At 39.7% G+C, this 26,492-nt stretch overlaps 1 protein-coding gene across 2 annotated transcripts in view; it reads left to right on the top strand.

Moving 5' to 3' along the window:
• LOC124596369 (dyslexia-associated protein KIAA0319-like protein) overlaps window positions 1-26,492 on the top strand; it is a 147,585-nt gene that overhangs the window by 114,261 nt on the left and 6,832 nt on the right. The window contains exons 15-18 of one of the 2 annotated variants that reach the window (XM_047135480.1): window positions 10,031-10,345; window positions 13,257-13,358; window positions 15,122-15,274; window positions 20,079-20,266. In XM_047135480.1, the coding sequence (XP_046991436.1) occupies window positions 10,031-10,345; window positions 13,257-13,358; window positions 15,122-15,274; window positions 20,079-20,230 (722 nt within the window). In that variant the 3' untranslated portion in view covers window positions 20,231-20,266. Of the gene's footprint in view, window positions 1-10,030; window positions 10,346-13,256; window positions 13,359-15,121; window positions 15,296-20,078; window positions 20,267-26,492 lie in introns of both variants that reach the window. The other variant, XM_047135479.1, reaches the window with a different exon arrangement.

The following is a 26,492-nucleotide window of genomic DNA, read 5'->3' as shown; positions in this document are numbered from 1 at the left end:
ATAAGAGGAGGAGTGCTGACCTTCCCATAATGTGACACATCCATGGTGGAAATGAGTAAATTTGTTGTGAAATTTGGTGGCAGTGTAACATCATTAACTCACCTTACACCTCACATGTGGCCTTTTCTTCCACATCTGTCAAGATCTCATTTTTTGAAGTCTCACCGAGCGTAAGGGTGATGTTACAGGACACCAAGCATTTCCACCATTACAGAAGGAGGTTGTAGGTACCTTTGAGCTGAATTTCAAACTTCTGCATCACAACAGGAAACAATTACTTGGTTACGTAAAAGTGATCTTTTTATTGAATTGTGCAGTGTAGTTCATACTGAGTATATAAATATTTCTACTTGATTTAGTTGCCGCGTAACCTTTGATAATCATTGTTGTTACAACTACTTCGTGGTCACTGATACTGATATTTGTGAGGACATCCTCCAAAATGCCAGATCTGTTTGTTGCCATTAGATCAAAAATATTTCCATCATAAGTGGCATTATGAACTGTGTTGTAGGCAGTTTTCAGGGAAGGCATTTTGTAATGGTTAGCAGGATATCTTGCCACACCCACCAATAACAGTACTGTAACTATCCAAATTGATTGTTAGATGATGTAAGTCTCCTCTGATGAGTACTGTATGATTAGGAAACTTACATACAGTAAACTGAGGTTTTTATCTAATTTTTCTGTAAAATCAGTAGATGAGTTTGGTGGTCAGTAGAAGGATTCAATTATAATTTTATGCTCAGCTCTCAGACTGAGTCTTGCCCAAAAAATCTCACATGCAATTTCAATTCCTCTCTTGGTGGATTTTAGTTTCTTGTCTAATGCTTAAGATGCACCACTTCGTTTTCCTAGAAGCTTATCCTTTTGATTTACACTAAATTTTTTCCCAAAACTCTCACGGCCGTCAATTTAAACTTTGAACCAGTTTTCTGTACCTAGACATTTGAGAGCTTCATTGTTTTTTAGGTGCCCTTTAAACTTTGGCACTTTATTGTGAATGCTTTGGTAGTTAACCATCTGGATTGTAATACTCTCTCCAAGGGGGAGGGGGAGGGCAGGGGAGCATCTTATACTGATACTTGTGGGTCTCTTATGGCTATTGTTTTATGGACTGAATGGAGAGATGCGTAATCTAAGAAACACTTGTCACATGGTCAGATACATAAATAGCAGCCTCTGATGTGTAGTGCACACCTGACCCATTTAGTGGAACCATACAGTTTAAGTCCTCTAACACAAGTCTAAGAAGTTGCTGCCTAACTTGTCACAGAAATTTCGCAGTCTCTGGTTCTAGCCTTCCACTCAGCTCAGAACCAGGGGGCCTCAAATCGATTTGGGGGACATTGCTACAGATTGTGACCTTTATTGAAACTTCATCATTAAGATCTATTCTGATCACAAAAGCTCACAAGAGATTAATATCATGCAGGAGAGCCAGCTGGTGCAGAGGTATACTGTTCAAAATACTTAGGCGTCGATATCATTACTAGGCTTAACTTCAAATACCAAATCCTTTAAACCTTGAAAAGCCATAGCTCAGGAACATTTGTTGTCTGGATAATCTCCAAATTTGTAGACATCAGTGTCTCAAAATCTGCTTACTTTGACTACCTCTGTTGACTGATGTGTTATAGAAGCACATTCTGAGGCAATTCACTGCTATTGAAAAAAGTCTTCATCATTCAGAAGAAGATTTTCTGAGTTGTGTGTGGAGTGCCTCATATCATAATCTTTTTAAGCAAGTAGGGATATTAACCATTATCTCACAATATATCTTTTCAATCATGAAATTGATGCTTCACAATTCTTCTTAGTATGAAATGAATGAGTCACAAAAGGAAATGTGACATAGGCTGTGACCTGTAGAATATGTCTCTACATTCCTATGAGGTAATAATCAATTATTTTGAAAGTAATCTAAAGGTGGTTTCCTTTAAAAAAGTTTCTATTTTGTAGAGGTGGCAAGTGGAGACATCTCTACATTGTCAGGATGATGATGTGGAACCTGTAGAGCATCTTTCGACACTAATGAAACATGATTAACTACAGCAACATCTATTCATTCAGCTGTACATTCTGTGTTTTTTCGTCAGCTGCAGACAATACCTTATGCCGGTGACATGTTGGAATTCCACTGATTCCTGTTGTTGGCTCTGCTGGCCGGTTGCGGAGGCCATAACATCAGTAATTTGGCCCAAGTGTTGCAGGCTGCCCACTGGCAGTGTGCAAGTGAAGCTATAACATGAGTACATGTGCCTCACTCTGTTAGTCTGTCCTCAAACCATTTCCAGAAGATGACAATGACCCATCAGGATGTACTGCACTGTCAGAAGTAGTGTAGCTGGCTCCACCATACAGATATGCTCTGGCAACCAGAAATGCCTGCATCAGTGATTAGGAACAGAGGCACTAGATGGCCCTCTCACCCAGTGGTGGTGTTGATCTTAGTGCAATAAGCACTGTGAGATGAATGTGTGTTATGTGGTAGGCGGCAACCAGTGCAGTCACACGAGTGGCAGGACATGGTTACTTGAATGTTGTCATTTCAGGAAAAGCAAGCAGCATGTTCATGAGAAGTGCTGCAACATCTAACACATGGCTGTCAGTACACCGCAATAATCATCGAATCGAGTGCTGTTGGTATGAACGCCATCGGTCCTAATGACCAACTGAATTTAGACCTGGAGAACTGTGATATTTATGGAGATGGGCAGGAGGTTATGATGTGAGGCTCTGTTCGTTATAACTGAATATTGCCCACTTCATTACTGGTGATCATCGGCCCTCTTTTTGCTGTGTCTGCTTAACAATTTAGCACAGGCTATTAATTGCACTGTCAAGTCTCTGAAAGGTGTTACTCCATCCGAGGTAGTGCTTGTTGCTTGATGTAATAAGAAATAACAAGTATGTCTCTGTCTCAGTCTCTCAGCTGACACTTTGCTGAATGTGTAACATGTGCCTGGCAATTCGTGCCAATGTAGCAACATGTGCTCATGTATGCAAGTGACTTCCAGTGTTGACTGTTTCTTTTTATTGTACAGTTATGTCACCACCTCTGCCTCGTGTTGCCCGCAGCTGTGGTAGTAAAAACTCAAGATAAATTTTAATTTCTTCCCCTTTTCTACTCTGTGGCATAACAATTCTCCACATGAATTCTTTGACTGAGACAGGCCAATTCCCATATCTTTCTGTGTTTTCTCATTTAAATATGTCTCACTGCTTTAATTGCAACTAATAAAAGACATTGTTTGTGTTCTGAAGTCATGAAAATGGTCTTTGTACCTTACACTCTGCATTTAGATGTTATCTGAAATTTGTATTTCTACTTCTACAGCAGCTTTACTGTATGATTAAATGATGATGGCGTCCTCTTGGGTAAAATATTCCGGAGCTAAAATAGTCCCCCATTCGGATCTCCGGGTGGGGACTACTCAGGAGGACGTCGTTATCAGGAGAAAGAAAACTGGTGTTCTACGGATCGGAGCGTGGAATGTCAGATCCCTTAATCGGGCAGGTAGGTTAGAAAATTTAAAAAGGGAAATGGATAGGTTAAAGTTAGATATAGTGGGAATTAGTGAAGTTCGGTGGCAGGAGGAACAAGACTTTTGGTCAGGTGATTACAGGGTTATAAATACAAAATCAAATAGGGGTAATGCAGGAGTAGGTTTAATAATGAATAAAAAAAATAGTAGTGCGGGTTAGCTACTACAAACAGCATAGTGAACGCATTATTGTGGCCAAGATAGACACAAAGCCCATGCCTACTACAGTAGTACAAGTTTATATGCCAACTAGCTCTGCAGATGATGAAGAAATAGAGGAAATGTATGACGAGATAAAAGAAATTATTCAGGTAGTGAAGGGAGACGAAAATTTAATAGTCATGGGTGACTGGAATTCGTCAGTAGGAAAAGGGAGAGAAGGAGACATAGTAGGTGAATATGGATTGGGGAGAAGGAATGAAAGAGGAAGCCGCCTTGTAGAATTTTGCACAGAGCATAACTTAATCATAGCTAACACTTGGTTCAAGAATCATAAAAGGAGGCTGTATACCTGGAAGAATCCTGGAGATACTAAAAGGTATCAGATAGATTATATAATGGTAAGACAGAGATTTAGGAACCAGGTTTTAAATTGTAAGACATTTCCTGGGGCAGATGTGGATTCTGACCACAATCTTTTGGTTATGAACTGCAGATTGAAACTGAAGAAACTGCAAAAAGGTGGGAATTTAAGGAGATGGGACCTGGATAAACTGAAAGAACCAGAGGTTGTAGAGAGTTTCAGGGAGAGCATAAGGGAACAATTGACAGGAATGGGGGAAAGAAATACAGTAGAAGAAGAATGGGTAGCTCTGAGGGATGAAGTAGTGAAGGCAGCAGACGATCAAGTAAGTAAAAAGACGAGGGCTAATAGAAATCCTTGGGTAACAGAAGAAATATTGAATTTAATTGATGAAAGGAGAAAATATAAAAATGCAGTAAATGAAGTAGGCAAAAAGGAATACAAACATCTCAAAAATGATATCGACAGGAAGTGCAAAATGGCTAAGCAGGGATGGCTAGAGGACAAATGTAAGGATGTAGAGGCTTGTCTCACTAGGGGTAAGATAGATACTGCTTACAGGAAAATTAAAGAGACCTTTGGAGAGAAGAGAACCACTTTTATGAATATCAAGAGCTCAGATGGCAACCCAGTTCTAAGCAAAGAAGGGAAGGCAGAAAGGTGGAAGGAGTATATAGAGGGTTTATACAAGGGCGATGTACTTGAGGACAATACTATGGAAATGGAAGAGGATGTAGATGAAGACGAAATGGGAGATAAGATACTGCGTGAAGAGTTTGACAGAGCACTGAAAGACCTGAGTCGAAACAAGGCCCCGGGAGTAGACAACATTCCATTAGAACTACTGATGGCGTCGGGAGAGCCAGTCATGACAAAACTCTACCATCTGGTGAGCACGATGTATGAGACAGGCGAAATACCCTCAGACTTCAAGAAGAATACAATAATTCCAATCCCAAAGAAAGCAGGTGTTGACAGATGTGAAAATTACCGAACTATCAGTTTAATAAGTCACAGCTGCAAAATAATAACGCGAATTCTTTACAGACGAATGGAAAAACTGGTAGAAGCGGACCTCGGGGAAGATCAGTTTGGATTCCGTAGAAATGTTGGAACACGTGAGGCAATACTAACCTTACAACTTATCTTAGAAGAAAGATTAAGAAAAGGCAAACCTACGTTTCTAGCATTTGTAGACTTAGATAAAGCTTTTGACAATGTTAACTGGAATACTCTCTTTCAAATTCTGAAGGTGGCAAGGGTAAAATACAGGGAGCGAAAGGCTATTTACAATTTGTACAGAAACCAGATGGCAGTTATATGAGTTGAGGGCCATGAAAGGGAAGCAGTGGTTGGGAAAGGAGTGAGACAGGGTTGTAGCCTCTCCCCGATGTTATTCAATCTGTATATTGAGCAAGCAGTAAAGGAAACAAAAGAAAAATTCGGAGTAGGTATTAAAATTCATGGAGAAGAAGTAAAAACTTTGAGGTTCGCCGATGACATTGTAATTTTGTCAGAGACGGCAAAGGACTTGGAAGAGCAGTTGAACGGAATGGACAGTGTCTTGAAAGGAGGATATAAGATGAACATCAACAAAAGCAAAACGAGGATAATGGAATGTAGTCGAATCAAATCAGGTGATGCTGAGGGAATTAGATTAGGAAATGAGACACTTAAAGTAGTAAAGGAGTTTTGCTATTTAGGGAGTAAAATAACTGATGATGGTCGAAGGAGAGAGGATATAAAATGTAGACTGGCAATGGCAAGGAAAGCGTTTCTCAAGAAGAGAAATTTGTTAACATCGAGTATAGATTTAAGTGTCAGGAAGTCGTTTCTGAAAGTATTTGTATGGAGTGTAGCCATGTATGGAAGTGAAACATGGACGATAACTAGTTTGGACAAGAAGAGAATAGAAGCTTTCGAAATGTGGTGCCACAGAAGAATGCTGAAGATAAGGTGGGTAGATCACGTAACTAATGAGGAGGTATTGAGTAGGATTGGGGAGAAGAGAAGTTTGTGGCGCAACTTGACTAGAAGAAGGGATTAGTTGGTAGGACATGTTTTGAGGCATCAAGGGATCACAAATTTAGCATTGGAGAGCACCGTGGAGGGTAAAAATCGTAGAGGGAGACCAAGAGATGAATACACTAAGCAGATTCAGAAGGATGTAGGTTGCAGTAGGTACTGGGAGATGAAGAAGCTTGCACAGGATAGAGTAGTATGGAGAGCTGCATCAAACCAGTCTCAGGACTGAAGACCACAACAACAACAACTTCTACAGTGATTGTTAATTAGTATTTATTGATTTTGTTTTATTCTTAATTTGTATTTTTGATATCTGTAGGTGATTGTTTGTGACATGAACATAATAACTAATTAAATTTTGACTTGTTCCACATCCGCACGCAACATGCAGTAATGGATCTATGGAAAATGTATCACAATAAAAAAATAACTGCTAATTTCAGAAGAGACCTCTGATATTATGATTTAATATTTCAAACTTGAAAGGTTATGTTACTCCTCTGATGAAATTTCACCTGGTATGAAATACTGCTTGTAGTGCATATAGTAGGGGATGAGGATTTAGAGGAAAAAAGAGAACTTATTCACTTAATTTGCTCTTGATGTTAATCAAGAAACATGCATTTTCTTCTCTGGAAAAGGAAATGAGAAATTTATAATTCTGATCAGTTTTTGTTTGTAAATGCTACAAAACCTGTTCAAATGCATCAAAATGTTCAAAGTATTATGTAATGCTCATTTCATGCAAAAATTCATTTTTCTCTTTAACCACAGAGGAGAATAAAATATTCTCCCAACATATTTCATGACACCTGTAGTTAATGCAGTAATGAAAACATAATAAGAATGCAGTGAGCGCTACTTCATCAAGTGCATTAGCCGTGTGTGGCCAGAGTCTGAAACTAAGAGTACACAGGAAGGTAACATATTATTGTAGGTCAACAATTCTTATAAACAGAATAATTATTTGTCATTTGTATAGAAGCATAATAAATATGTTGACACTATTTTTAGAAGTTATGAAATCACAACTTCATTCTTCCTCTAATACAACAGAAGAAAGCTCGAAGCACAGATCTATTTGGTGATAGTGCTGCTGGCACTTCTATGCTTGCTTGTTATTTTAGTGATATAACCATTTTTATCTGCATTTACATCAATTTGTAAACTGGAGAAATGCTAGCAGGTATATTTTTGTGTTTCTGGCTAGGCTGCATGTTCCTTTTTAGGCTCAGTATTTTGATTATGTGATCAGTCGTCACACAGTGATGCCAGTTGTTAAAATGCTGTGGATAAAATATAACCTACCTGATCAGGTGCTTAAATATATAGTTCTGTCGATTATATGCCAGTTTTTTCACAAGAGGTGGAGCCCCTCCACGCCCACACGAGCATGATGGCCAACTGAAAAGGTCTACTACCATCTCTGCATAAGGGTTAGTTTTCACTAAAGTGAGGTGTCACAGGATGTGGGTACTGTGATGTTTGCATACATATGGTTAAGGTTAACCATTAATATGCGCTCCTCTCAAGATAGATTGGGTCGAAAGTCGAACAAAGGGTAGTGATTTGAAGGGCAGAGGAAAAAAAGTGCCAAGGCAAGAGCCAAGGAAAAAAACCTCTGTGGTGGTTAGGTCAGGTGGTAAGAGCAGTAGCTGGTGTCTTGCTGCCTGCGACATGTCATGCAAGGGTAGGCTTTGTTAGTAGTGGGTATCATGCATGTCGACACCTTTGACGTTGAGTGGTGCTGTTACTCAGTGGCTGCCGCTGGGTGCCGGTGTTGGTCTCTTGGTCAGCATCAGAAAACCTGTAACAGTTAGGTTCATCATCGTTTTGTGTACGATAGGTCATATATCAGATGCACCGTGTTGGGTGATGTTGGTGATTTGTTTGTGCCTAAGTGGGTGAGCTCGTCGGTTCCCTGCTGTAGCCTGGTGGTCGGCTTAATAGCAGCTGGTATATCCAGTCAACATTGCTGATACGCAGCAGCTTGCCGACATTTGTCACTTGTTGCTGTGTGTTAGCTTGCCGTAGGTGGTTATGCCCGAGCTAGCAGTGTCTTTGGCCGCTTATGCTTCCACCTATGGTTGTGATCATAGTTTTCCAGAGAAAGGATGAAAGGACTGTTCGAGTGTCTCAAGTTCCTGTGGCGTGTTTTTTTAGTACTTCAATGAGGGTTTCAAGGCGGTATTAATTGTGAAGATCCATGCTGTAAGTGTAGCGTGGAGCATTGCTAATGATTTGTAGCACTTTGTTCTGTATGATCTGCAGGCGGCGCAGTCATGTAGGAGATGCATATCCTCAGACGGGACCTGCATACATCATCAGTGGTCTAATCAGTGTCATTTATACAGACCTCAACACCCTCCTATTCAGTGTGCTTTCCCTGTTGAGTATTGGGTACAATTGTTTGAGCCTCGCGTGCACTCTGTTGGCAACGTATTGATGTGGTACCCCCATGTAAGTTTCCGGTCCAGCCAGACACCGAGATATCTGACTTTCTCTCGGAAATGTATTGGGCATGTATGTAGTGTTATCTGTCTACTGTGTTGATGTGTAAGCAGTAGTTTCGGTCTGCGTGTAAACAGAACTGCTTTGCACTTGTTGACACTTACTTTAATACGCCATCGTTCCAACCAAGGCTCAGCAGTTCTGAGTGCCGTCTGTATTCGTGAATTAATGTTTGACGGTTTCCAATCCTGCGCAAGGATGGCTGCATCATCCGCGTAGATGGCTAATGTCATGTTTTGTGTTGCTGGGAAGTCGTTAATCTACAGGTTGAACAAGATGGGCCCTCTTATGCTTCCCTGGGGTACTCCAGCTAGGATACCGTGTTGTGTTGATTGTTTACCCTGCACATCTGTGTTGAAACATCTGTTCATGAGATATGAGTGTACGAGATGTACAAGTCCATCTGGGAAACCAGCTTCGCTTAATTTGTGTATGAGGCCATTGTGTCAAAGACGGTCGAAAGCTTTTTCGATGTCCAGGAACACGGCCTCTGTGGATTTGTTCATGTTGTAGCCATGTGTTATGTGTTCGACTACGCAGAGGAGTTTTTTGTATTGTTGAGTGGTGATTCGTAAAGCCGAATTGCTCCAATCTTAGGGTGTCATTGGCAATGCAGTGCTTAGTGATTCGTTTTAATATTTTCTTCTCAACAATTTTGCTGAGCGAGCACAGCAGACTGATGGGTCGGTAATTTTGTGGGAGGGAGTGGTCTTTCCCTGGCTTACTGAATATCAGGAACTTAGCCACCTTCCAAAAGTCAGGGAAGTGTTGGTGTTTTAGGATGGCACTCGTTATGTGTGTAAAGTATTTTATGGCTCTATTCGTGAACTCCTGGTGGAGGACACAGTTTTGAATGCCATCAGGCCCAGGGGCTTTCCTAGCATTGGTATGCTTGATAGCCTATCTAATTTCATTGCGTGTGGGCTGAGCTGCAAGTCATGTAACCTTCTGGTGCATTTCACGTGGGAATACTGGATCTGAAGGAGCCATATGCCAGTTATCATCAGAAACCTTAGTACTTCACACTCTGCAAACCTGCTGCATTACACAATTTTTTGTCACATTTACAAACACATAAAGGTGCAGTATAAATTATATGTAAGTAATAGGGCACTCACAGCAGAGTATGATTGGCAGAAGATGTATAGGCGTATACAATAAAGAGTGATAGAAGTGTTTGAACCTTACACAGGCATGTCTGTCAGATACAAAAACTGCATGAGAGTTCATTGTCAGTAAAGCACAATTGATATAGGATGTAATTCCTTTAGTTTATAGTTATTCCTTCTTAATGTCGATGTTGCCATGCCGTGAATAGTACTGAATTTGGTAAATTTGTTCTGTGAATGCTTTTGTAATTCTTACAAAGAAATGAGAAGGAAGGTGGAAATTCATTACAGTAATTAAATGTGTATTTTTGCAGATCCTCACTTGTTGCACCTGGTAGAACTAACACTCAATGTTGAGGGCAGAAGATTGACAGTAGCACAGCAGGTCGCATTAGAGCGGAAGCTCAGTTTGCTCTTACATCAAGAGGCAGTTATTCACGTACGCGAGCTGCGTGAAGAGGACCACACAGGTCGAGCAGTGATCACATTTTATGTAGAAGAACATGGGGCTGCTGTTGAAGGGCCTTCTGTTGTCCAAAGATTGCGTACCCGCTTGCGCCAAGATGCAGGTCTTCTAGAGCTCTCTGTTGCTGACATCCGGACTGCTGTGTGTCAGAATAACTGTTCAGGTAAGGGCTTCAAATAGAGTTCTGGTGTAACAGAAGGTTTCTTTGATATGATGCCTCTGGTGGAAGCCTGGTCAAAAATTGAAAAACTTTCGGCCTAGGTTTGTAGCTTATTTGTATGTAAATACTGAATATCTCTGTTAAGTCTGAACATTATAGATGATAATAATTAGTCCTTATTGTGCATCATTTGGATACAAAATTGGTTTTGTTGGTTTGTTTATGATTTTTATTTTATTTCTTGTGTCAGAAGCATTCATACATCAAAGAGCTACAGGCCACAGAGGGTGCATTGCCCAAAGCACTCTCTGATGTGCTGGCCCTCATGTGCCACTCCTGAAGTCTTGCTTGCTTAGGTGATTCTGCAAGTGACTTGGTTGTCCTCAGAAAGTTCTGCCAAGACTTAAGTCTTGGTTGTACTGGCTGGTGTCTGGGAAGGAGGTGGGCTGCAAATATTGTGGATTTGGTCGTCTCTTTCCTGGCTGCCAAAAGCCTTCATGTACCTGAGTGTGCTACTCCAGCAAGGCATTCAAACTTCTTCAGAGGTGTGGGCCGGAGGCAGCCTGTGATGATGCGACATGTTTCAATAAGAACTGCTTCCACATTTTAGAGTGGCAATACTGATACCACCCTGGGCATGCATGTTTTCCCATGGAGTAGCACAAGGCCAATGCGGATGGTTTTACTGTTTTTGGCTGTGACCCCCAAGTTGTTCCTGTGATTGTCTATACCACATTGTCTCTTGTGTGCGCTGCTTTGTATTTATGAAGTGTTTCTTATGGGTCAGTACTTGGTCCAAAGAGAGACTTCAAGATATTTAGGGGCCATGCAGCATTCCAGAAGAATTCATTCCCTGAAAAACTAGTCTTCTAGAAGCCTTCTTGTTCCTCAGATGGAATGCACACACCTGCGTCTTAGAAGGATGTAGCTTCCACCAGTTTGTCTTGTAGTAGATAGAGAGTAAGTCAAGGGCCTTTGACAGCTGTAGCTCGATTCTTTCAAACTATTTTCCTTGAGCTTTGATGGTATGACCATCTGCGTAAATGGAGCTTTGAATTTTTTCCAGTAGGGTCTGCTCATTTGTATAGATGCTGAAAAATGGCCTTCCTTGGAACAGCCCATTTTTCCTCCTCCATCTGCTTCTTTGTCCTAGAAACTCTACAAAGAAACTTCAGTTCTTGAAAAGGTTCCTGATGGTCTGGGTGTAAGTATAGTCTTTTGTGATGATGTAGATCTTTCTAAGCCGAATACTTGTATGATGACTGACTTCTTCTGCTATTATAATTTAATAAGCCTGCTAGATGATTGACAGAACCCTTAGTTAATTAAGAAATTGTTTTTATCACAGTAATATTCCTGAAATTAGATATCACTAGTTTGTTAGAGCATTAACTTTATGAATCGTAGAAGAACCTCCATCCTGTAATTTCCAAAATGCAGCTTCTTCCCCCTCTCCCTGCCCCCCGCCATATTTAATCCTTTTAGATCCCTCAAATCATTTGTTAAGTAGCAGTAATCCAAAGGATTGTGTTGGGCTTCCTTGATGTCAGTGGCCATTTTAAGGGTAAATTCATTATTTATTTCTATTCAAGACCATGCCAGGGCCTGTGTAGTGTACTTTAATATTAAGATACAAGTGTTGCTTCACAAAGGCTTACAAAAGAAGCGTATGCTCAATTAAAAAAATTTGAGTACACCATTCATGTGTCACTAGTCTTTAAGTAGAGGAGCTCCATGTACTTTTGCAAATATACACCTGAAGACAGCCAGATGACCCTGCACCTAAAGATCATGGCAGGAAGTTCTACATCTCCTCCCATGCTCTGTAAACCACTGTGAAGTAAATGGTACACAGTACTTCGCATTTTACCATGTACTAGGATTTCTTCCCGTTCCATTCACATATGATGCACAGGTAGAATAATTGCTTAAATGCCTATATGTACACAGTAGCTAGTCCAACCTTGTCTCTGGCATTTGACAGTTTGCCAGACATTTCGTGGATGTGTCAGTACACTGGGAAACTTTAAAACCTTACAGTCCAGTGTGTTATCAGTTTGTGGACAGGATAGCTATCAATTTTAATTAATATACTAAACTGCTTGTAATTTAAGCAGCAGTACAAGCTCTACTTTCCTTCCGCTTTCGCCTTTAAAAAAATCTAAACGAGTAACACAACTTGTTGTTAGTGTTGAAATAATAAAACTTCTGAGGACTCACTTGTTGATTAAAATATGACCATCTGCAAATTGCTCTGTATACACTTTGGACGTAGCTTTTTCCAGAATGAATACATAATTTATAATTACTCATTATTTTTTGTATTGTTTATTACTGCACTTATTGCATAATGTGAGTGGAAAATGCTTAGAACAGTACAATTAACGAATAACTTTGGCAGAAAAAGTGATATTTGCCATACAGTTTAATGCCACTTGAGTGATCAGTATGTGGTGAAAGTATGTTAATACCTCTTACAGTCTATCATCCCCTAGTTCCATTTGTCTTGGTGGGTTTACTGATAACTTGCCTAGTGTAAGAATCTTACTAGCTCTACCTGCACCCTTTTAAAACTTAATAGTGTGTAGTAACTGAAATAGCCCCACAAAAACAAACTGATCAACTGAAATGGTCTATAAAGCATACATTGTCTACATTGATTAATAATTCCCTATAGTTTTATGATCACAATCGTATATACGTATCTTACTGATAGTTAAACGGAACTGTCTGGTTTCACATTTGTGACTGATATCACTACTTATATGTTCAACTTATTATACATAAAACTGAATGTAGAAGTATTGGTGTTCATTTCAGTAATTTGTTTATGCCTGCTTTGGCTTTCACATTATAGTTTGATGTAGAATGTCTATTTACTGCTAGTTATTTTAATTCTATGTTGCTTTTTCAGGACATGGAGTTTGTGACCAGACTACTAGACAATGTCTTTGTGAGGCTTTCTGGATGCAGAATCTAATTAGCCGATACATAGGTGATGGTGAAGCAAACTGCGGTAAGAACACATTAAAAATCCAGTTTATTATCTGAAATAAAATTTTGTAATTTAGTTCTTGCATTTTTTTTTAGGATGTTTGTGTGTTCAGTGTGCTTTGCGTCAATTTACTTTGTTGATCTGTTAGCAACAGTTTTCGGCACCAAAGGAACAGATATGTGATCATTGCTTGAATGTTTGTGTACATATCACAAAAAGGACTCTCCTGTTTGTATCATCATCGTCATTTGTTTCAGTTCTAGCAATTATTGATATACCATAAGTGAAAAATGCCCTGTTCCACCGTAAACTGCAGCTAGCCTTCCCTCTATAACTGGCTGGTTAATTCAGTCTAAAGGTTGGACTAAAGGGAGAACATATCGTCTCCTATAGCACTGTGCATAGTAAAACATTGCGTTGTTCAAACCAATGTTCAAGTTGAGGATAGCGTAAACTTTTATTGCAGAAAAAGTTATTGATATATGTGTGTTTTTGCAATACTTATTTCTGGTTTCCCTGTATTCGGGAAGTTCAAAATACAAAGAGTGAATGTACAACAAACAAGTTTTTTTTTTAATTTAATATCATTCGTAGAATTAAAGTTCTCATATGTCCTTTTCTACATATTTTCATAGTTAACGAATAACTTATGACATTCACTCAATACCACATGAAATTTACCAACGAACTAAAATATTTGTAATGTATAGAGAAATCTACTCTCCAATCAAATTGCAGCTGTCGGAAATATGTACAGGGTGTTTCCTGTATGATGCAAGCTCTGTGTACAGTATTGGAGTTCTGAAGATCTGTGCAGCTACACCAAGAGCCTCTGCATGACTTTTTACCAGTAGTGAGGCGTGTATCTGGCTAGGATGATAGTTCCAATAATTTTGATTAGAAAAAAAATCATAATATTTTCATACATGCAGTGGCCATATGCATTTTTAAATTATCATGCATAAAATAACATTAGATCTCTCCAAAAATGTGAGATAAGACAGATTCCTACTTACTATAAGGAAGATACAGTAAGTTGCAGACAGCACGATGAAAAGACACATACATAAAGCTTTTGGCCACAGCCTTTATCAGCAAAAGACAACACACACCATTCATAGACACAAGCAAGCACACCTCATGCATACATTACTGCCAACTCCAGCATACAGAGAGGACAACATGTAACATATTTCATCAGATGATGATAGGGTATAGGTTTAGTAATAAATTTTTAAATGACTGAAGCATTCGTTCATAAGTAAATGATCATTACGTACTTAATTTAAAAGCCGTTGCCTAGAAAGTGTACATAAAATGAAATTATTGGCGCACATATTCTTGAATCAGGTAATTATTAACAGTTCTTTTAAGTAAATGATCGTTACGTATTTAAATAAAGAGGTGTCACCTGGAAAGTGAACTAGTTGTAGTAGCAGTAGTAGTAGCATTACTGCTATTCATTTTTAGTCAGTACCATTATTCCCAATGTCATTGGGTACATTCCGATCTTGATTGAAATCATTTTTAAATTTGTTATTACCATTTTATTGTTATTTATTGCATTAAAATTGTTATAATTCTTTAAGTAGCTTTGTAGTTGAAAATAGTGTTTGTGTAAAATGCTGCTCCGATGTAAGTGAGGGATAGGAGACCTTAACTGATGAGGATAAATAACTAAAAATACAATAATTTAGCAGAGCATATTTCAGGGTCAAAAATTTTGTAACAGTAAAGTGTTCATCTCATTTGATGTATTACATCTATTACTAACTTACTTTCAGATTGGAGTATCTTGTACGTGGTGATAGTGTTGTTTGTGGCAATGCTATTGATTGTGGGTGGCGGCTGGGCCCTGTCATGCCTGTTCCAGAAAGTTTGTGTTCGACGTCCACGTAAAAGGCAGAAGTATTCTCTCCTGGGCAGCGATGGAGAAGGTGATGCCATGATCCCAAGGGGTGAGCTAAACAAGCTTGCCTTTTTTTTATACTTGTATTCTACATAAAATTTATTATATTACAATTTGTAAAATAACCCCTGGCAATGATTTGTTAATGTAAAAATGCAAAATTGCACCATGGTTTTGAACCCATATTGAACTGTAGGAACCACAAAAACGGAGTGGCTAAGACAGTTCAGAGGTCATTGGAAGGCAATGTTGTACCACATGCATCAGGATCATGCCGGTGAAGCTGTACTTAAAATAAGCCATTGACTTTTGTTAGTTGCTGTGTAGTCTTTCACTGACTTGTTGTTGTGGTCTTCAGTCCTGTGACTGGTTTGATGCAGCTCTCCGTGCTATTCTATCCTGTGCAAGCTTCTTCATCTCCCAGTACCTACTGCAACCCACATCCTTCTGAATCTGCTTAGTGTATTCATCTCTTGGTCTGCCTCTACGATTTTTACCCTCCACGCTGCCCTCCAATACTAAATTGGTGAACCCTTGACGTCTCAGAACATGTCCTACCAATCGATCCCTTCTTCTAGTCAAATTGTGCCACAAACTTCTCTTCTCCCCAATCCTATTCAATACCTCCTCATTAGTTATGTGATCTACCCATCTAATCTTCAGCATTCTTCTGTAGCACCACATTTCGAAGGCTTCTATTCTCTTTTTGTCTAAACTATTTATCGTCCATGTTTCACTTCCATACATGGCTACACTCCATACAAATACTTTCAGAAACGACTTCCTGACACTTAATCTATTCTCGATGTTAACAAATTTCTCTTCTTGAGAAACGCTTTCCTTGCCATTGCCAGTCTACATTTTATATCCTCTCTACTTTGACCATCATTAGTTATTTTACTCCCCAAATAGCAAAACTCATTTACTACTTTAAATGTCTCATTTCCTAATCTAACTCCCTCAGCATCACCCGAGTTAATTCAACTACATTCCATTATCCTCGTTTTGCTTTTGTTGATGTTCATCTTATATCCTCCTTTCAAGACACTATCCATTCTGTTCAACTGCTCTTCCAAGTCCTTTGCTGTCTCTGACAGAATTACAATGCCACCGGCGAATCTCAAAGTTTTTACTTCTTCTCCATGAATTTTAATACCTACTCCGAATTTTTCTTTTGTTTCCTTCACTGCTTGCTCAATATAAAGATTGAATAACATCGGGGAAAGGCTACAACACTGTCTCACTCCCTTCCCAACCACTGCTTCCCTTTCATGCCCCCTCAACTCTTATAACTGCCACTTGGTTTCTATACAAATTGTAAATAGCCTTTCACTCCCTGTATTTTACCCTGCCACCTTCAGAATTTGAAAGAGAATATTCCAGTCAACATTGTCAAAAGCTAAGTCGTAGGGCCAGTGTTGCCTCATGTGTTCCAATATTTCTACGGAATCCAAACTGATCTTCCCCGAGGTCGGCTTCTACTAGTTTTTCCATTCGTCTGTAAAGAATTCGCGTTAGTATTTTGCAGCTGTGACTTATTAAACTGATAGTTTGGTAATTTTCACATCTGTCAACACCTGCTTTCTTTGGGATTGGAATTATTATATTCTTCTTGAAGTCTGAGGGTATTTTGCCTGTCTCATACACCTTGCTCACCAGATGGCAGAGTTTTGTCAGGACTGGCTCTCCCAAAGCTGTCAGTAGTTCTAATGGAATGTTATCTACTCCCGGGGCCTTGTTTCGACTCAGGTCTTTCAGTGCTCTGTCAAACTCATCATGCAGTATCATATCTCCCATTTCATCTTCATCTACATCCTCTTCCATTTCCATAATATTGTCCTCAAGTACATCGCCCTTGTATAGACCCTCTATATACTCCTTCCACCTTTCTGCTTTCCCTTCTTTGCTTAGAACTGGGTTTCCATCTGAGCTCTTGATATTCATACAAGTGGTTCTCTTCTCTCCAAAGGTCTCTTTAATTTTCCTGTAGGCAGTATCTATCTTACCCCTAGTGAGATAAGCCTCTACATCCTTACATTTGTGCTCTGGCCATCCCTGCTTAGCCATTTTGCACTTCACTGACTTATTATTATTATTTGCAGTTATGCAGTACCAAATTAGTTATCTCCTTGCCATTTCCCCTTATCCTTGTGTTACAAGCCTAGTTATTCTGATTTTTACAAGAAATGTCAGCTACACCCATATCAGGTTAGCTGTATGTTTCATTCCATTAGATCCATATTGAGGAGATTCTCCAGGACAGGCACGGCTCATGATTTCCATACTGGGGAAGCCTGCAACATTAATCAATCAGAAGTAACCTAGACCTCGGGCTACGCTGCAGATCTGCGTGTCACCACTACCAAGATTTCAGGGGCTGGGGGGTGGGGCGTGGGGGGGCAGCAATATCACACTCTAGCCACTCTAGATTACTGAACATAAATATTTGATAAGGTGCAAATATCCTGTGTAGTTATTGCTTTCAGAGCTCAGTAATTGGTACAAAAATAAAACTTCATGTCTCCAGGAGGTGATTTTTTTATTATTTTTTAATTAATAACTATTGGAGAGAGGGGGAAGGAGATCTGCAGAACCTCTTGGTTTCATAATTTCAACATCCATTTGCCCTTTTACTATTTTTTATACCAAAACTCTTCAAATATGTGGTACGATTAATGTTTTCTGTGTGATTGGTGCTTCATGTTTGGTATATATTCTGCTAAAACAGATAATATATTTCACTTACCAGAAGTCAATTTATATCTCATTTTTGGTTAGAATGACAGGAATCACTCTCTTGGCCTGGAGGCAATTGCACGGTGGCACATTCATCACTGTACTCATTTACTATTTTTCCAATCTGTTTGTTGATAATCTTACTCGTTTTTATTTTCTTACAGTCTCTCAATACATGACTCTGTTTCCCGCAACTGTAGCAAATTTGTTTTTCTTTGCAGTCCTGCCATTCGTGGTGATCATTCTTACATCTGCAGCATTCAACAATTGTGATGAAATCTAAACATTCTTGTCTTTCAAAGTCATGTAGCTGCCTTAATGCTTTTACAAAGTTGACAACTTCTCCCACCATTTCCTGAAGTTTGTTACACCATGCCTTTCTGCCTGCTTCATTTATTTCTCCTACAAACCATGACTGAATGTGCCTGTCACTGTTTAAACCATCTAATATGACTGATTGTGATAATCACAATTGTCTCAGCCTAGTTCATGCAATCATTAATGCTCCAAATTCTGTCTGCTTGTGATATGAAGCTTTTCGTTGTCTTGATTACATGTGTGTGCACTGGATTACTAGTTTCAGCAAGACTGAACTGCCAACTTCAGATCCACAGAGTTGCTGTTGTGGTCTTCAGTCCAAAGACTGGTTTGATGCAGCTCTCCATGCTAATCTACTCTGTGCAAGCATCTTCATCTCCAAATAACTGCTGCAACATACAGCCTTCTGAATCTGTTTAATGTATTCATGCCTTGGCCTCCCTCTATGATTTCACTTCCCTCCAATACTAAATTGATGATCCCTCGATGCCTTAGAATGTGTCCTACCAACTAATCCCTTCTTCTGCTCACGTTTTGCCACAAATTCCTCTTGTCCCCAATTCTATTCAGTACCTCCTCATTAGTTACATGGTCTACACATTTAATCTTCAGCATTCATCTGTAGCACCACATTTCGAAAGTTTCTACTCTTTTCTTGTCTAGTCCGCCTCCATAGCGCAGCGGTAGTGTTACCGCCTACCATGCAAGGGGGCCCGATTTTGATTCCCAGCAGGGACTGGGTGTTGTCATCATAATTTTCATCATCATTGACATGCAAGTCACCTACATGACATCAACGAAAAAGACTTGCGATACAGCGGCCGAACCCCAAAAGGGATATCCCAGCCAGTAAATGCCATACAATCATTTCATCTCATTTTGTCTAAACTATTTATCGTCCATGTTTCACTTCCACTCCATACAAATACTTTCAGAAAAGACTTCCTGACACTTAAATCTATACTCGATGTTAAGAAATTTCTCTTTCTCAGAAACACTTTCCTTGCCGTTACCAGTCCACATTTTACATCGTCTCTACTTTGACCATTGTCAGTTATTTTGCTCCTCAAATAGCAAAACTCATCTACTACTTTAAGTGTCTCATTTCCTAATCTAATTCCCTCAGTATCACTTGATTTAATTCGACTACATTCCACTATCGTTTTGCTTTTGTTGATGTATATTCTCCATTCAAGAACTGTCTATTCCGTTCAACTGCTCTTCCAGGTCCTTTGCTGTCTCTAACAGAACTACAATGTCATCACCCAATCCACAGAGTACAGATTATAAAATCATGCTGTGCAATAAACAGCACATCTGTTTTCATACCATCATAATGGACTCATAATAAAAAAGACTGTAGAACTTAAAAAATGTAGCTTGTCATCATGGACTAGAACAAGTGTGGCACACGCAGCTATACTTTTGAATTTCCTACACTCTCTTGGTAGAAAACAAACATGCAGTTTTTCACACAGCATGATTTCATAACATGTTTCTGTGGATCTGAAAATGGCAGCTTGTGTGTGTGTGCAGGGGGGGGGGGGGGGGGGGGGAGGGGGGTGGCGCTTAATTCAGAAGAAAGCATGTGGTTACTTGTCTCCATAGGGGAACAAGTAAACCATATTTCAATAAAATCTGTGGTGGTGGGTGAGATGGCATGGATGACTTGACATGGAATGACTACTTTTAAAATAGAAGACAGTTCTAGTTTTAGAATTTAACTTTAATGCCAGATGATTTGCCTAAATATGTTTTCCATTTCTTTAATTTTATAGCTCCTCATGGGAAGGTCATGCTGTCAGAATCAGACTCTGATTCCGATGTTCTCTTTGAGAGCCGCAAATGCAAAATGAATGGAGATTTGAGAAATGGTCATGGAAAGATTCGAAATGGTTTTATAAAAGGAGGCCATCGTGTGAAAACATGAAAAACATTCCACTGCAGATGCATGGTATTATGAAATGTAAGTATTTGTAATATTCATATGTTTCCAGTTTTGACAGAATATTGATTTATTTTATACAAAAATTATTTACGATCTCTTTAATTTTGTAGCGTAACACTCACACTTTTTGAGCTGTTCTCAGCAGTTTACATTCAAGCATTCTGTTTCCTTGATGTTCTTAACTGCTATACACTGAGTCATCTGTCCCCCTCTCTATCCCACTGCCAGACAACATGGTGTACAATAGTTAGTAGTAGAATCACTTGATTTCTATTTTGAAATTAACAACCAGTAACTGGTTGTTTTGTTGACATATGCCTTATTGCATTTGTTGTTATCTTTGCTTTCAAAATAAGCTGAAGGAGGCGGTATTTATCTCCACTGGCTATGTGATCAAAACATGGCTAAAATGTAATATTACAATGGTTTTAAGATGAAAAGTAGCTCTCTATATTTTTTTGATTGTTGATATACTTTTCTTTAGGTAGTTGAATATTTTTTGAGTCATTATTCTGGCCAGTACTTATCCTCAGGAGGAAAAGTACTGATGATAGACACAAACAAAAGTACACTCATTATCCTAGCTTTGTGAACTAACAGTTCATTTTTCAAGGGCGGAGAGAGGGAATGGTTGGGAAAGGTTAAAAATGAAAGGCAGGCCTCTCGGATCCCAGGATGAGGGAGTGCACCCAATGGGATGATGAGGGGAAAACAAAGATCTGCCATGTGCATAGCATGTTGACTTGATGAGACAGAGCTGATGAGACCAGTGGCTTGCAATTGGGGAAGTTCATTTTTTACAGCTTTTGTGATGTGGTGCATCATCTGTGCCACTGAATGCTTAATACACATGGTAGCCAGATGCCCTTTCTTGTTGCAAATATAGAACACTGTATGCTTGCTGTGACATTTGGGACACCTTTCACAAGGCATTTCTGGACCTTGAAAGCCTCTCACTCATACAATCAGACTTATCGGGTGTCATAGAACAAATTCTCGGTGGTGTAACTTGCCATCATCATCAGGTTATTCTTGCTGACTGACATGCTGGGCTGGAGGGTGGAATATTTATACTTCCCCTCCCACTCCTGACCCATATGTAAACTGCAAAATGTGTCGTTTGTGATGGTGTTCTCGATCTCAGGAATTGAGTGGTGGACCTCAGTCAGCAATCTGTTCAGTATTCTGCCTCAGCTGCATCAGAAGCAGCTTCAGTGCTGGGTTCTGTGCTTGGAGAAGTTGAAATCCAATTTCCTTATTAATTAGGTTCTGTCATAGCCAGATTTCAGTGGCCTCCTTGTATACACAGTCCCAAAAGAGGGATGCATTTTTCAAAACTTTTGTGTCTTCATACCTCATTTTAGAGTTTGGATCTCAGCAATTTTCAGCAGTTGCTGATTTTGTTGACAGCACCTTTCTTCAACCTTGCTAATGGCTTATCTGACATACGCTGTCCTGCAGTTGCATGGTATGTGGTACACACCAAGTTTCCAGAGTCCCAGATCATCTTTTACTGACCAAGAAGTAGTATAATTTTTACCAGCAGGTTGTACGTATACATTTGAGGGCGTGTCAGTGGAAAATTCTGCCAGTTTTTCCCAGTATGTTGCATATGAAATGTAAGCTCTCTCTGTGTGTGTACCTTCCTCAGCTCTCGATTGTGGTGGGGCTTCCTGCCTGTCAACTGGCTTTGGGCTCATTACAATGCTGAACTTCCTTTGCCATAGATCAAATGAGCTCTGTGGACTACCTTGTGTAGCACTCCTTCCTTTTGTGATGGGTGATGACAACTGGAGACATGAAGGTATTGGTTCATGTAAGATGCCTTGTGGAGGATGCTGCGTCCCAGACTTCCATCCGGTTTTCTCTGTACCAGAACATTCAAGAATGGGATTTTGTTCCACCTTCATAGTGGACTTTATTAAGTTGTGGATAGAGTTAAGGTGTTGCAAGAACATTTGTAGTCATTCTTCCCTATGTGGCCATATGATAAGGCTAGCAAATTTTCCTAAAAACATTCCATGTACATATTGGCAACAGTAAGTGACAGTGGGCTACCCATAAGCACGTGGATCCAAATTTCTTTCCAGTTAGTTCTAGGGATGTCTTAATTGGTACCCTAGTGAAAGTGACACAACATGGAAACTGCCCATAAGATCTGAGTAGGTCAGTCTGAAATTTTGTAAAAATTATATTAACTTAGCAGAATTCTTAATGTGCTAACATTTGTCAGCTGTCAGAACCAAAACTGTTCTCAGGTGTTTCACAACCGGGTACATTCATGGTCCTGTTATGCTTACTATGGGCCTCAAAGGCTATGCCCTCCTTGTGCACCTTTGGAAGTTCATACAGCTCGGGTGGTGCAGCAGCAAGATGTCAAAGTTTATTCACTGTCTCATCTGTAAAAAATTTTGAAGATGTTCAGTTTTTGTATGCTGCATCCAGCTGGTTGTATCTGAAATCATTTTCCTGTAAGAAGTGTCATTTAGATGATTGTACATTTTCCCTTCAATTGTTAGTCTAATTTGATGTGACAAAAGACAGAACGTGTTAGACAATGTGGCTAACCCAAGAAACTTTGTTTCATTCAACCAGATAACTCTAGTTACAGAATATACATACCCCAGACTAAGATTCATCAGAAGGAAGTGTAATTCATCCGCAAAGAAATTTACTTACGAAACTCTCATTCAACTGTACTTGAATACTGTTCAACATTTTGGGACTCCTGCCAAGTTAGATTAGTAGAACAGACAGAGAACAGTTGCATGATTTTTCACAAGGAACACTAGAACACCATGTAGATGCTTAAAAAATTCATGTGGGAGTCAAAACATGAAGGAAAATGCCAGATATTGCAGAAAGGTCTTACCGTTGAAATTGTGAGACCAGATATTCCAAAATGAGTTAACAAAAATGTTTGTTTCTCTGATGTATGTGTTGCATAATAACCAGTGAGAGTGGAATTAGAGAAATTGAGGGTAATATGGAGGCATACTAAGAATCTTACTTCCCACATTCCTGATAGAAGGGCAAAAATAATACTGGTACACACGCACACTCTGCAGTGCACCATAGCATAGCTTTTTGAGTATAAGTGTAGGTGGACATTTAGAACAGCATGAGAATTCATTAATTCTCTAGTATACGGTTTCTCAGAGTTACCTGACTTCCCATCCAGAGTAATTCAGCAGCAACTTTTAAATTAAATAGTTTCAGAATACTCTGGATGTTACAGCATCAGGTTAAAGAACCTTGTAGAAATTGGCAGTGAACTACAAATCTTGAGAAAGAGAGAGAATGAAGTGTTCCTTGATTCACATTCATAGCAAGAATTGTGACATTGATCCTTTCTCAGTAAAATTACAGTGCCTCAGCAGCAGCTTTGCCGTTGAACCAGACACTACCACTTTGTTTTCTCTTTCTCAGCCAATCTGTGATGTTGACACATCTTTGATCTTAAGGAAGAGGACAATATTTAGATTTAATGACACATCAAAGAGAAAGCCATGTGAGTTGGAGCACAGGCTCAGATAGGCCAGTGTTGGGGAAGGATATCAGTCATGAACTTTTCAAAGAAACTGTTATGACATTTGTTGGAATAGGGAAATAATGGAAAATCCAAAAGTGTGTGGCTGAATGGGAATCTCCTCTTGAATGTAAGTCCAGTGCAGTAAACACCTTGCTCAGTGTATTTATTCTTATTCTTGACATCTTCATCATATAGTATCCCTGTTGTGGACCTTATAGACATCCTGGACTTTAGCCGGCTGGTGTGGTCGAGCGGTTCTAGGCACTTCAGTCTGGAACTGCGCGACCGCTATGGTCGCAGGTTCGAATCCTGTCTCGGGCATGGATGTGTGTGATGTCCGTAGGTTAGTTAGGTTTAAGTAGTTCTAAGTTCTAGGGGACTGATGACCTCAGATGTTAAGTCCCATACTGCTCAGAGCTATTTGAACCATCCTGAACTTTGGAGTTAGTGTAAGGTTCCACACGAAAAATAAGAACATTTGCACCTTTTTGAGTTACGGATTCTGAATTTTTAACTTTGTATGAAATGTCATACATTCATCACATATCCTAAAATTGACTGAAATACATTTTCAGGGTCTTCAAAATATCAGTTTTGTGGGCTGTACTGTATCAGATTGTATCAACACACAAATATGTAGCTGATTAACACTCTGAACTCGGGCAACATTATAAGCAAACCATGGGCCCTCAGGCAACCCATGACTCTTTCGTGAGTGTGTGCGTGGCGAGCATGGAGCCCCAAGCTATTGCAGTGTGTACTTTCTTGCCTGTGCTGCAATCTCTCATCTCTGGCTATCATTCCATCTCTTTCTCAATTTCTCATGGTGGCAGCCTTTGTTGTTGACCCATCTATTCCCAATGTTCTGCCTTCCTGTCTTGGAATATTCTTTCATTCACCACCTTTTGGCTAAAGTAATTTGTGGTGCCCTGATGGGTTTAACCATCATTTTTCAAATTTTTCTGTAGTGTGGACTGACTGGGGGAAGAACACCTTAAATAGCACACTGCATGCAGTGTTAAAGGTCATCTGTTCACGGTACTTCTATAGGCTCATATTTGCACTTGAAAGCCAATGCAGTTGCCAATCTGACATGTTAGGGTCATTAAGTACCCTTTTGGTTGACCCCATGACAACACAAAGATCACACTGTGGATGTCCTGGCTGCTAGCTCCCAGTGCATGCCCTCTTGCTAGATGGCCTTTGCTGTGTCTGGGTGACACTCATTGGGAGAGCTCTTGACTGGGGTAAGCGGCATCAGGGCTTATGATTCACACATGAAATCTGTTAAATTACACCAAAAATTGGCTGTTCTGGTCCAACCATCTCTTCAGACAGGAATTGAAATTTCAGTGCAGGCAGTTATAACCCTGCTGCTTTCCTTATCCTGGCTACCCCATGGGAAGACGGACAGGCCACACATCTGGGACTGAAAAAAGTTATCCAAAACTTAGTATGTACCCAAACTAATGGACATACTTTTACCACAACAAATCCATAATTTTTTGTGGAACATACTGAAGATAAATTTGGAGAAGTTGAGTCATTGGGAAAAATGCACAATGGATCTCTATTGATTGAAGCCTCCTTTGCTGCACGATCTGCAATTCTTCAGGCATGTGACTGTCTGGGTGACGTACCAGCCAAAGCAAATGAGGAGCTGCAGGTTAATCTTGAGTGGTAAGGTATACATTTTGTCCAATGCTTCCAAAAAGATCCAAAGGATAATAGAACAGATACAGGCACCTTTATAGAAGCCTTTGAAGGGATTGTTCTCCCATAAAAAGTTAGTCATGATGTACAGCTGTGATGTGAAACTGCACATACCACTACCCATGAAGTGCTTCTGATGCTTGTGCTTTGGTCAAATACATGGCAGACCCAAAATGTGGTAACTACAGATGATCACTCCACAAAGAAACTTCTTGTGAAGAACTACTCTTGCATGTCAGTTGTATGGACTGCCATCCTCCATGTTCACTGGTTTGCCCAGTCTTCAAGAGAGAAAAGAAAATTTAGGAACATAATTTTATTGACCATCTGTGTTACACGGAGGCACATAAAAAGTATGAACACCTACATCTTGTTGATATGACATCTAATTATGTGTGGGTCACACCCATCACTCCCACAACTTCAGTTTTTTTTTCAAAACCAGTTCTCCCACCACCCTCCTCTCTTGTGTTTCCTGTGGCACTGCCTTTGGAAACCACTTCCCACATCTAGCTGGAGGAGCAGCTCCCTCCTGTGGCAGAGACCAGTGACAGGGCTCCCTCTCATACCGTACTTACTCGAATCTAAGCCGCACTTTTCTTCTGGTTTTTGTAATCCAAAAAACCACCTGCGGCTTAGAATCGAGTGCAAAGTAAGCGGAAGTTCTGAAAAATGTTGGTAGTTGCCACCACAACTAACTTCAGCCGAGAATATATGTAGCGCTACACAGGCATGCTTTACAGGCACAAAGATAAATACTGGCGCCAAAACCTCTGCGTCAGTAAATAAATTTAAAAAAAAAAAGGTGGAAGACAAGCTTTTTCCTCCGCCCCGAGTTTCAACCACTGCATTTTCATACATTATCCAATGAATTAAATACAAATTGCGTACTGTTCATCTTCAAATGTAGCAGCATTTCAATGTACTACGAAAATTCGACTGACAGGACTGTTTGGGATGTTTGTCAATATGGCCAACTCTTTGTTCTGAATATTTTCC

Source organism: Schistocerca americana, chromosome 2 (genome assembly GCF_021461395.2).
Source record: "Schistocerca americana isolate TAMUIC-IGC-003095 chromosome 2, iqSchAmer2.1, whole genome shotgun sequence".
NCBI lineage: Eukaryota > Metazoa > Arthropoda > Insecta > Orthoptera > Acrididae > Schistocerca > Schistocerca americana.
The sequence above is the reverse complement of the archived record's forward strand: the minus strand, read 5'-3'. Positions and strand labels throughout refer to the sequence as shown.